The sequence below is a fragment of the Triturus cristatus genome, chromosome 11, assembly GCF_964204655.1.
Source record: "Triturus cristatus chromosome 11, aTriCri1.1, whole genome shotgun sequence".
Classification (NCBI taxonomy): Eukaryota; Metazoa; Chordata; class Amphibia; order Caudata; family Salamandridae; genus Triturus; species Triturus cristatus.
This window is the reverse complement of record NC_140594.1, coordinates 49,066,075-49,077,878: the sequence shown is the minus strand read 5'-3', so window position 1 is coordinate 49,077,878 and position 11,804 is coordinate 49,066,075. Positions and strand designations below refer to the sequence as shown.

Below are 11,804 nucleotides of genomic sequence, written 5' to 3'. Positions count from 1 at the left end.
GAAAGTGTCTGTTGTTACGAGTACCCATGCACGTCACTTGCCCCGGGGATAAAAGAGCGCACGTCACTTGCCCCGGTGACAAAAGACGCACTGAAGCGGCGCACTGCCTGAGCCCCGGTTGCTTTGGAAACAATGAAGGAGGTTCTCCTCGCACTGCGACTCACTTCCAAAGTGTCTGTTGCTCTGGAAACGATTAGGGAGGTTCTCCTTGCGCTGCCTCATCGTCAGTTCACATCATCAGCTTACCGCTTACATGCATCAGCTACCAGCAACGTCCTTGCCTTCTACAAATGCCAAGCACCGTGTCAGCAAGACACCTGCTGTTGCGACAGTGTGCTGGTGCGGTCAACACTCATGTGGAGAACTCCAATTCCTTAACAAGAACTGGCGAATGAGCGTTTCTCAGTGATCCCGCCTGCAGTGGGGCTGACTTCCTACGGCGCTGACTTCACAGGATCGAAAAACAAGGTTTGTGGGTGTATACTCTTTAGCTGATTTGGGTTCCGCTCGTAGTCAAGATGTGTTAAAGGATCAACAGGAGCCAGGATGCCATTTGTAGGCTTATTAAGAGTAATCCATACACCCACAACCAGGAGCTTCGAGCATTTGCAAAGTACACCAGACAATTGACTAACGTTGCTGTGAACCCTGCAGGCACTGTTCAACTCCCGAGTGTGGAACACAACACAACACAAAAGATAACAAGGCGGCCTCACTCTACAATGTCGCATGAGGATGTGCCTAACTACAACGACTGGTTGTGTTGCTTCCTCACATTGGTGTACCTAGTGGTACAGCAGTCGTCGCTGCTGAAGCAGAAATCCTGTTCTCATCTAGAAAGCTGCAACTGCCAAAGACAAGTACCCATTTGAAATTAGCCCAGAGACGCAGCTGTTGAAAATGAGCAACTGCCTGGAATTGGCCTTGAGTCTGTAACTGTTTAAGATCAATACCCATCTGATCCTGGCATGGATGCTGCATCTGCCGGAGGTAAGAGCCAATTGAACAGGCCTGCTACTCAACACCCAACGACCCAAGTTCAGAACAAGGCCGCCACTGCAGTCGTGCATCACCAGAACTGGTGCTGAAGGTGCAGGTACAATTAGTACGATGACACACCTGCCAGTGCAGCACAGGTTGCATCTCTGTGAGTAGGCAAAGCAGGGCTTGAACTGCTCACATAGAGGAAAATCTGTCAGGAGAACACTAACTGTTGCCAGTGTGTTTTGAAAAGATTTGTTTGAAATGGTCTACAAATTATCCATTAGGTAATTGCTGTTGACTTGCACCAGTGACTAATCCATGTCAATTCTTGTACTTTTGAATATGTCACAGTAGACACTGGGAGAACTTCCTAGAATTGGGAGAGCGGAGGATAGTGAGGCTGTGGGTATTGCAGGAGATGTACCCAGGGGCCGAAATGCGGAGTTTGAACATAATGAGCATGGGAGTTTCTCCCTTATGGAAGTTAAGAATGCAATCACATACCTCCAAATTGGTAAAGCCCCCAGGCTTGATAGACTATCTGGAGATCTTTATAAATCTGAACCCAATATCTGGGGCCCCCTGCTGTTTTTAATGCTATTAAACGCGGAGTTCCCATACCAGATACATGGCAGGGTGCTGAAATTATCTACATATATAAAAAAGAGGATAAAGAGGACCCTGCAAAACAGTTCGACTGCAACAGGCTCTACGGGCTAATAATGAGAAGGCGCTGGAGGCAGCAAGGGCATGGGAGGCCATAGTGGTAGCGTTACAAATGCCCGAGGCAGACTCCGACGTAAGCTCGGTCCTGGAGGCCCAGGAGGGATCGCCATGAATCATAAGTGCAGTAGGGAAATCCGGGGCATGCCCTGTGGTGCAGTTGCAGAATTGGAATGATTGGTGATTAGGATGTACTGTCCCCCTGTAATTGTGTTAAGTATACCAGACGGCTTAGTGGTTCTCACATTTATGAGCGACGAGTAGTTAGGGCACACCGATGGTAGGGAAGGGAACTGGATGTGGGTTGGCTTATTATTTATTATGTTATTCTGATGACAGGACGTTATTGCTACATGATTAATAGTAGCACCTGGAAGTTTTTATTTATTTATTTTTATTGGCATTTTAAAGATATACAATGTCCAAACAGGTAAAATAAACACACAGACTGTAGTACAACAACATCCATCATCCAGTTATTGCATATTGTCAGTGTTACCAGTAATTAACATTTACTTCAATTAAACTACTGTGCACAACTAATCAGTTTGGTACCTTTGTAGAAAGTCAATCAGGTATGTCCAATAGTCCCTGGGTTTGGCTCCAGTAGGCATCTCCTCCTCGTATGTTTGTAGGGCGTCTTTACAATACGTCATATCCTGAATCCACTGTCTGCCTTTTTGAATCTCTTTACTATCCCAACACATCGAGATCCTTCGCTTTGCTAGCAACTGAGCAACTATGCAAAATTTGCGCTTAGTAGCGCGTACCCCTTGAACAATGCGAATGGTGCATTCAAAATTAATATCCACCATTTTCCCCAATATCTTCATAACGTTTATCCAGTAATCATTCACTGTTGTGCAATACCATGCAAGGTGTATAAAATCAACCCCATCCGCCTTGCAGCGTTTACACTTCGCATCTGTGCGTAGACCATATGCACATAGCCTGGCTGGTGTATAGTACGTTTGGTGTAAATATTTATAATGCACCATACGCAAATTACCGTTTGGCGTGAGCATACCAGTTAGGGTGCATGTCATGGCCCATTCCTCCTCCGTAAGTGGGTCATCTAGGACCTTATTCCACTTCCCCAGCGCGTTATACGTCTTGTCAGCTATGTCCTCCTGCAATTTAACATATAGTTTAGAGACCATGTGTGCATTGCTAGGAGTAGTAAGTATCAACTGTAATGCTGACAGCTGTGGTGGCTCCGCAGGGTAAGATGGGTATAATTTTTTGATCGCACTCTGCAGTCAATAATACGTGAAACGAAACAATAGTATTTGATTACTGATGTATGTAATGTCATTTGGTGCTCTAAAAATACCATTATTATAAAGGTCCCCCATTTTATCTACGCCTACCTGTTTCAGCAAATTCAGGCCTACCTCTTCTTGATTGACTGACAATTCTGGGTGGTGAGTCAGTGGTAATGCCGGAGCATATAGTGGGAGTCTAGTCTGCGTGCTAACCTACCCATCCTGTGCCAGGCAGCGTTTGTCGTGTCTATAGTGTTTATATCTCGATTATGGAGAGGGGGCCTACGATGACTTATGATAGCAGTTAATGGTATTGGTAGCGCGTCCCCTTCTTCATTTACTACATGTGTGATGTATGGGACAGTATGATACCAATAGTGTGCAAATTGCGCTTGTGCACATAAGTAAAGCAGAAAGTCCGGGACTGTAAAACCACCACGTGAGTATGGTAATGTGAGAGCGCGCAATTTAATACGGGCCTGCTTACCTGCCCATATCAGACGTGTCACCATTGTAGTCAGTCGTTTAAAAACCGCTGCTGGGGAAGTGATAGGGATGTTATTGAAAATATATAAAAAATGTAGGTAGTACGACCATTTTAACAATTGCCAGACGATCAGCTAATGTTAAAGGTAGTTGAATCCACCGTCCTATTTTATCCTCCATGGCGCTAATCGCCCTGCCATAGTTCATACGGATCACTACCTCTGGATCCCGGTGATACCAGACACTTAAATACTTAACTGGGTCTGATTGCCATTCTAGTGGGAAATCAGTCTGATGTGGAAGCGTTGAGTCCGTTAACGGTATTATGAGGGATTTGGACCAGTTAATTTGAAGCCCTGAGTGGTGACCGAAGCGAATATATTCCCTCAGCAGAGGGGCCAAATAATTCTCGGGATCCCGCACATATAGCATCATATCATCTGGATATATGTAATGGTCGTTGTGGAAATTGAAGTGCCGAACAATGATGTCCCTGCCTTATTTTACAAGCTAGTGGCTCAAGTGCTATCGCAAAGAGCAAAGGGGACAGCGGGCAAACTTGCCTCATCCCCCTTGCAATCGGAATGGCGTCTGATATATAGTTGTTAACTTTAATTTGTACTGTAGGCGCGGTATATAGTATTTGCACCCATAGTAAAAAAATATGTGGGAATCCCATTCTTCGTAACACAGTATGTAGATATGGCCATTCGATGGAATCAAATGCTTTTGCAGCAACTAATAGAATCGCAGCTGCTTTAGTGCTGGGGATTAAGTAATGCGAGAGTGCAAATAATGTTCTGGGTCGTTGCTCTAGTTGGGATAAACCCTGACTGATCTGGTAATATCAGTCTGGTCATCAGGGGTTGCAATCTGGTGGCCAGAATTTTGGCCAATATCTTAGTGTCTACATTTATAAGAGACAGTGGTCTATAGGATTTGCAATACTCTGGATCTATGTTTGGTTTTAAGAAGGCGATGAGCATGGCTTCTCTCAACGTCGGCGGCAACAGTTGTTTGTCATGTGCATCACCGTACATTTCAACCAGATAGGGCGCTAATTGATCTGCAAATGACTTATATAAAATTCACAGGTGAACCCATCAGGGCCAGGTGCTTTTCCATTAGGGAGTGATTTAATGATTTCCGTGACCTCCTCTACCGTTATTGGCAAGGACAAATATTCCCTATGGGTATCAGACAGCCATGCTATCGCCACATCCTCCAAGTATTTCATGACCTCAGAAGGTGTGGCCGTGGTCCGCGCAGCATACAGTTCCCCATCTGTTCTCATGATCTCCCGCAATATTCCCTGCGCATCTTGCTGTAACTCCCCATTCATATCCCTGACCGCCAGTACTGCTTGTGGTGGTCGACCGGTACAAATCTTGGATGCCAACACCCTTCCCGGTCTACCCCCTTCTCCATATGAACGTGCTATTTGTCGTTTTGTAACATACTTCAGCTCTTCCTCTGTATATGATTGATATTCCGATAGCACAACCCTAATGTCACCTAATATTTTTGCATTTTGTGTATTCTCATATTCCCGCTCTAGTGTTTTTAGTGTGGTTTCCTGTTTGTTAAGCTGTTGACGTAAGTCCTTTAGAATACCAGCGTTGGTGCTGATACATACTCCCCTAATTGTAGCTTTAAAAGCTTCCCAGAGTGAGCCAGGATCCTCAGTGTTGGGTTTATTTAACTCAAAATATTCAGTGATAGCCTGACTAATGGTGTCAGTGTATACTGAGTCCAACAACGCTTTCGAATTAAACCTCCAGGCGTAAGGTGGAGGTATATAGTGTGGCATGTTAATAGAAAGCAACACTGGATTGTGATCAGATAATGTTCTGGGCAGGTGACTCACAGCCCGCGTCCACAACAGTGCATCATTAGTACCTAACCAGTAGTCTATACAAGACCAGCTGTTATGGGCCGCTGTGGTGTGTGTGGCCTCCCTCCTACCTGGATTTCGGGTTCTCCAAATGTCATGGAGGTGTGCTTCACTCATAATATTTTGCAATACCCCCACTGCCCTCCGATGTGGCTCTTTAGAAGTGTTCGATCTGTCAAGGCTGTCAAACAGAGCAATATTAAAATCTCCACCACAGAATATAGCCATGCCCGTCAAGTCATTTATTTTATGCCAGAGTGTACAATAGAAGTCTGGGTCATCCACGTTTGGGCCATAGATATTGATTAATGCTATTCGCTGACCCCTAAGTCGCCCCGTGATAATAACATAGCGCCCCAGATCATCAGTTATAGTACTATCTACGTGGAGTTGCGTTCCCTTTTTAATCAAAATGAGGACCCCTCTGGAGTAGGAGAAGTATGATGACCTATATATTGCCTCCGCCCATTTGCGCCCAATGTGATTGATAGAACTAGGAGCAAGGTGTGTTTCCTGAAGGAGGGTGATGTCAATGTGTAGCCTGTCATGGTATGCAAATATTTGCCGGATTTTTTTCGGGTTATTAAGCCCTCTGACATTCCAAATAATCATATTTAAGTGAGCTAGCTGTAGCCTATTTGCGGACATCGTTAAATAGTAAAATATATCCTAAATTATTTGCAATTTCCACATCTTGTGCATCTCATGTTGCTTAGTAAAATCCCGGCAACAACAATCATGTGAAAGTCCGCGAGGTTTCTCAAGCACAATAGTCTGTATAACAGCTTCCAACTTCGCTCCCCCCACCCCCCACCCACTTCAGCACCCCAACCATGCCAAAGACAAACCCCTAGTGTAGAAAACAACATAACACAACCACTTCTTGGGGAACACCCGCCTGGGGGTACCGCCAAGTGCACACAACTCCATCCATCAAAGTGGATGTGGTCAGGTATACGTTATGCATGCAGATCTAATCTTTTCCGAAAATGTATCAAGTGGCACAATACCGCCGAATTACTGTACATATCTGAGGGCTATATGATGTAGAGTAAGGATCTGTGACCAACTGCCTAGGCTGACACAGTTCATAGCACTGTTTAGACTAAATAGACAAGTGTCCAGTGACAGCAGGGATCCCGAGGCACAGCAAATTACTCCAAGGAAATAGAAACGCAGTGTCCATGATCTCCACCAAAAACAGAACCTTATATGCATGGTATATACATTACCCCCTGGTGTACGCAGCGTCTCTGTGCGCCAACATGAATATATTGTCTAGTCGCAGTTCAATCAACCTCCTCTATTTTGCTTTTTGAAAATCCAGTGAGTCCATCTGGTTGGCATCAGTATCATACAAACATTACAGCTGGCTTCGGTGCAATGTACAGGACGAGCGACAGGGTTGGACCCACAGTGTAACCTGTTCATACCTTATACATCGTAATTCCTGACCCTCCATCTCAAGAATAGTGTTAAGATTAGACTCATTCAGAATCTTGGGTCTGTACAGCTTGCTTTCGCTCCTTACGTTGGCCAATCATCTTCTTAATGAAGTCTTGCGCTGCCTTTGGAGAGTGGAGAACCGTAGAGCGTCCATCATGTGTCACCTTCAGCCGAGCTGGATAGAGCATTGCATACTCCACTCCCAGTTCTCTCAGTTTCTTTTTCGCCGGATTAAAGTCCTTGCGTGCTAGTTGAACCGTCATTGTAATGTCTGGGTAAAACGCCAGTGTGTTGCCCTGGTAGGTTATCTGCTGTTTTTCTCGTGCCATATGCAAGATGGCATCACGATCCCTATAATTAAGGATCCGGGCAACTATGGGTCTCGGCGTGGCGCCTGGTGGGGATCTTGGGGCCAAGGATCTATTTGCACGTTCTACTATGAGGACCGTCGAGAAATGATTAGCACCAAACACCTCACGGAGCATGTCCTCCACATATGTCTCCATCCGTCCCGTGTTTGTGGATTCTGGAATTCCCGCAATTCTGATTTTATTGCGACGGGACCTCGCTTCCAAGTCCTCCGCCTTGTTTTTAAGGACCTCTAAGACTTTCTCCATATCCGTGCACTTTCGAGTTGTGGCATGTGACTCATCCTCCACTGTAGCGATACGCTTCTCGGCCTCATCAAGAAGTTCCCCTTGCTTATCTAGTTTTGCCGACATGTTGTCAACTCGGTGAGTGAGGGAATCCAGTTTGCCATTGATGTCCTGCAAACTTTGTTGTATCGCCTTAAGAACCTGTGCCATTACGCTGCTTGTCGCCTTTCCCACTTCCAATTCGGTGTACGAGAGAGCCGTTGCACCTTTGGCTTGTCGTTTCATTTCAAATGGTAATTTTGACTGTTGCTTGTCCGGCTTGCCATGATTACAATAACCAACCCTAACGATGTCGACGCAGGATGCCGTATAATACCACAGATGGAGTGGTATTTTGCCCTGTTGCTCCACTATTCAGTTCCCTGCATCCCCAGTCCTCGGCGCCACCCACAGAGTAATCGCAATAATATGCGCCACACAGCACAGCCCTCCGGTGATAACCGTTGTTAGCAGCAGTCAATATCATATTGCCTCAGTTTTAATCCACCACCTCAGACTTACAGAGTGCCCAATATATTCTGCAGCCCTCTATTAGCAGGTCACAGGGCCTCTATATGGAACAGCGCCTTGTCACGACATGCGTAGCATAGCAATCCGATAGCTCTGGACAGCAGGACACAGTCTGTTGAGTGGGGCCCATCAATGCTGTAAGGTATAGATGCTAGGCTTTACCCACTCACTCTTTCCATGTGCGGTGGCAGCAGCATTCACAATGCAGTCGTAATAGGATTAGCACACTTTGAACTTAACAGCGCTGATTAGGTACATTCCGTACCTTTCCTGGCGATCTTATACCCCTCATCAAAACATTGGTGCCTTTCGGGCGCTTTAGGTGAGGTTGGAGGGATAGGCGCCATCATGGACGAGACCCACGCTTTTCGCGGTCAGCGTCCCAGGTGTTGCACGCTGGTCGTCGAGCTTAGCCACTCCTTATATTAATGGCAACGGGACGTACGCGCAGCGGACGAGCGCAGCGGGCGCGCCGGTGGCGCGCCGAAGGCGCGCTTAAGGCAAGCCCGTCTGAGCCCGTCAGCACTAAGTCAGTGCGCAAGGCGAGCCACTCTGCCGGTCAATACTCGTGTGAGCCAAACGTCATATATTACTCTGGCGATTATTTGAAATCACTTAGACCCAATTCGTGCCCATCTCATAGTGTCAAGGGGGGAAATGATATGTGGAACCATACATGTGGTGCTTGTGGGTTCAGGTTAACGCCAGTGCACCGTTCGTTGGTTGGGACCATTAGGTCAGTCAATCCTGAGACTATTAGTGCTTGTCTTATTAATGCTAGATCAGTAAAAGAACACTATGTGGATGTGGCTGACCTGATCATAGGTAATGGCTTAGACCTCCTGTTTGTTACCGAGACTTGGCTGGATACCTCTTGTAACCCAATTGTGGCTTTGGCAACTCCTGCGGGTTTTAAAATCTCTCGGCTTGATCGCCCTGTAGGTAGAGGTGGGGGCTTGGCCATTTTTTATAGGGACTGCTGGTCACTGGTCAGTGAATCTTGTACTCCTTGGGGAGACTGTGAGGTCCTGAACTTTCACTTTGGGGGGCTCCCTGATCTACAGACCAACAGGCTCAGCCAGGGCCTTCCCAGAGTCCTGTGGTGATGCACTAGCTGAGCGTGCTCTGCGCTTCTCTAAGTTTGTGCTTCTTGGCGACCTTAATCTCCATCTGGAGCAATTTGAGCTGACCGACTCTGCGGTGTTTTTGGATTTTCTCAATCTGACTAACCTTTCCCAATGGGTCATGGATCCCACCCATGTCGGTGGTCATACTCTGGATATTATCTGCTCCAACTTCCCTATTTTAGTGGTGAAGCCAAGGCCAGTTGCCTGGTCTGATCACTTTCCTTTATTATTCTCTTGGGACACTAATAACTCGTGACGCTCCGCTAATCGTTATCGACCCCCTGTTACTAGGAAAGTGGATCCTGGGAGGTTTAGGAGCTCTTTGGCAGCCTCTCGCCCTTCTTGGCAGGGGGACTTGGTAGCAAATGTGTCCCAGTTCACTGACTGGCTCTCAAATTCGATCGAGACATTGTCAGTTTCATGTCGACAAAGGCTGAGAAGAGAGTCCCCATCTAAGCCCTGGTTTACACCAGAGCTGAGGATTTTAAAACATGAATGCAAATTACTGGAGAGAGCCTGGCGTGCCAGTGGATACTGTGCTACGGCCAAACGTGCCCTCAGAACTAAACAAAAACAGTATTACACGTCCATTGGGTTGGCCAAAGGGAAGTACTACTCTGAGCGCATCGAGAGGGCCAATAATAATCCTAAAGAAATTTTTGTTATTGTACAAAATTTTGTCGCCTACTGCCCAGGTGATAGTGACACCGTCCTCGGAGTCCTGGTGCAACTCGCTTGCCTATTCTTTTAGGGATAAAATAGTTAGCATTCAGGAGACGTTTTCGAACCCCCTGGAGATGAGTGTCGGCTCCACAGTGGTCCCGCTAAGGGGCAATACAGCTCCTTCCTTCTCTGTATTTAGCCCGATTGATCTTCCTGGCTCTTTTAAGATCCTTAGGGCTTTAAAGTCTGGCTCGCCTAAAGATCCATGCGCCGCAAGACTGTTGTCGGATGTGGCAGCTACCATTAATTTAGAAGTCAACTATTTGATTAACAAATCGTTGTCTGAGGCGCTAGTTCCACCGGGTTGGAAGCAGGCGCTGATTCTCCCTCTTCTGAAGACATCTCTTGACCCGTGCCTTCCTGAGAATTATCGCCCTATCTCACTCTTGCCTAGTTTGGCTAAAGTCTGTGAGAGGGTGGTCACGACTCAGCTGACTGAGTTCATAGAGAGCGCTGGTTTGCTTCACCCGGCCCAATCCGGATTCCGTGCCTCTCATAGCACTGAGCTTGCCCTTCTTGAGGTGACAGAGGCAATCCGTGATTGTTTGGATGCCGGTGGGAAAGCGGCTTTGGTGATGTTAGATCTCTCAGCCGCTTTCGACGCCGTGCCCCACTCTCTGCTCCTGGATCGTCTATCGGCTATAGGCATTGGCGGCTCTGCCCTGCAGTGGCTCCGGTCTTTTTTGGAGTGTAGGTCTCAACAGGTTTGGATTCCTCCTTGCGTCTCCGTTCAACTGCAAATGACTACGGGTGTTCCGCAGGGCTCATCCCTTAGCCCCCTGTTATTCAACATCTATATGACCCCACTGGTTTATCTGGCGGAGTCTTTGGGGGCAAGAGTGATGGCCTATGCGGACGACACTCAGCTCTTGTTTTGTTGCAGCCCAGGATATTTGGTCAAGAAACTGCAGGTGGTCCAGAATGCAGCTGCTAGACTTCTCCTTGGCACGGGCTCTAGGTGTAGCGTTAGTTTCCAGCTGCACTCTCTGCACTGGCTCCCAGTGGAGTCTCGTTTGAAATTTAAGATGCTCTCCATTGTGCATAGGGCCCTTTATGGTCTGGGTCCGTGTTATTTGCGTAAGAGGTTTGTCTTCTACACACCCGGGAGGACACTGCGTTCATCTGCTCAGTTTCTGATCCAGACCACTAGGTTTAATCGCCAAAGAATGGGCGGGAACTCCTTCGGCCGTAAAGCAGGCTTTGCTTGGAACTCCCTGCCTGTAGTGCTTCGGGCTACCCAGGACCCTCATCTGTTTAAAAGTAATTTAAAAACCGTGCTTTTTTAGCCTGTTGGGTTTTTGCCTTTCTTCTTCCTCTTGTCATGAGTTTAGCGCCGGGACACTTCCGAGTAGCTGCACGCTTTATAAATTAAAGATAAACATAACATAACATAACATCCACATTTTAGGAGGGTGGCGCCGTGAGTATGATTCCTGCAGCACGCTCACAACACAGGGCAGGGCAGGTTCCGCATGTATATATAATATGTATCTACGCTTTAAACACAATTCAGTGGCATGACCATTAACAAAACTACACATCCATATGACTCCTATGTCGCCATGTGTTTGCAGAGTGCACTACTTAGTGGCCAAGAGCAGCAGTTGGCGCCGTTATTATAATCCGCTATTTTGTGCTTGCGTTTTGTTTTCTCCTTTCTTGCATGGCACTCGCGCATAGCGTGGATACTCACAGTGCGTACCGGTGTGTTGAGTTGTCAGCTGCCTCCCCGTGGATGCGCTCGTGCAAGAGTAGTAACTGTCCCCGGTGCCCTTCGTTGATGTGCCTGAAGCTTGAGTAGCACCGGAGTGGCCGTACCTCAGGGCGCCGCCATCTTGCGCATACCAAACGTCGCTTCGCGGCAAAACCGCAAGTATGCCCATTCCTGCTGCTACGATGCGTGACAGGCTTCAGAGCTCCCGCATCTTATGCCCAAAGCATTCCGATCATCATTCTTGCCAGTAGCGGTCGATTTCAGATCCGCAATCCG

The 11,804-nt window shown here is 47.1% G+C and overlaps 1 protein-coding gene across 1 annotated transcript in view; it reads left to right on the top strand.

Moving 5' to 3' along the window:
- The first annotated feature begins 247 nt into the window (after positions 1 to 247).
- Positions 248 to 11,804, top strand: part of LOC146783200 (uncharacterized) — a 111,085-nt gene continuing 99,528 nt past the window's right edge. Inside the window, exon 1 of the mRNA XM_085634018.1 lies at positions 248 to 990. Within this exon, the coding sequence (XP_085490144.1) occupies positions 969 to 990 (22 nt within the window). The 5' untranslated portion in view covers positions 248 to 968. The remainder of the gene's footprint in view (positions 991 to 11,804) is intronic.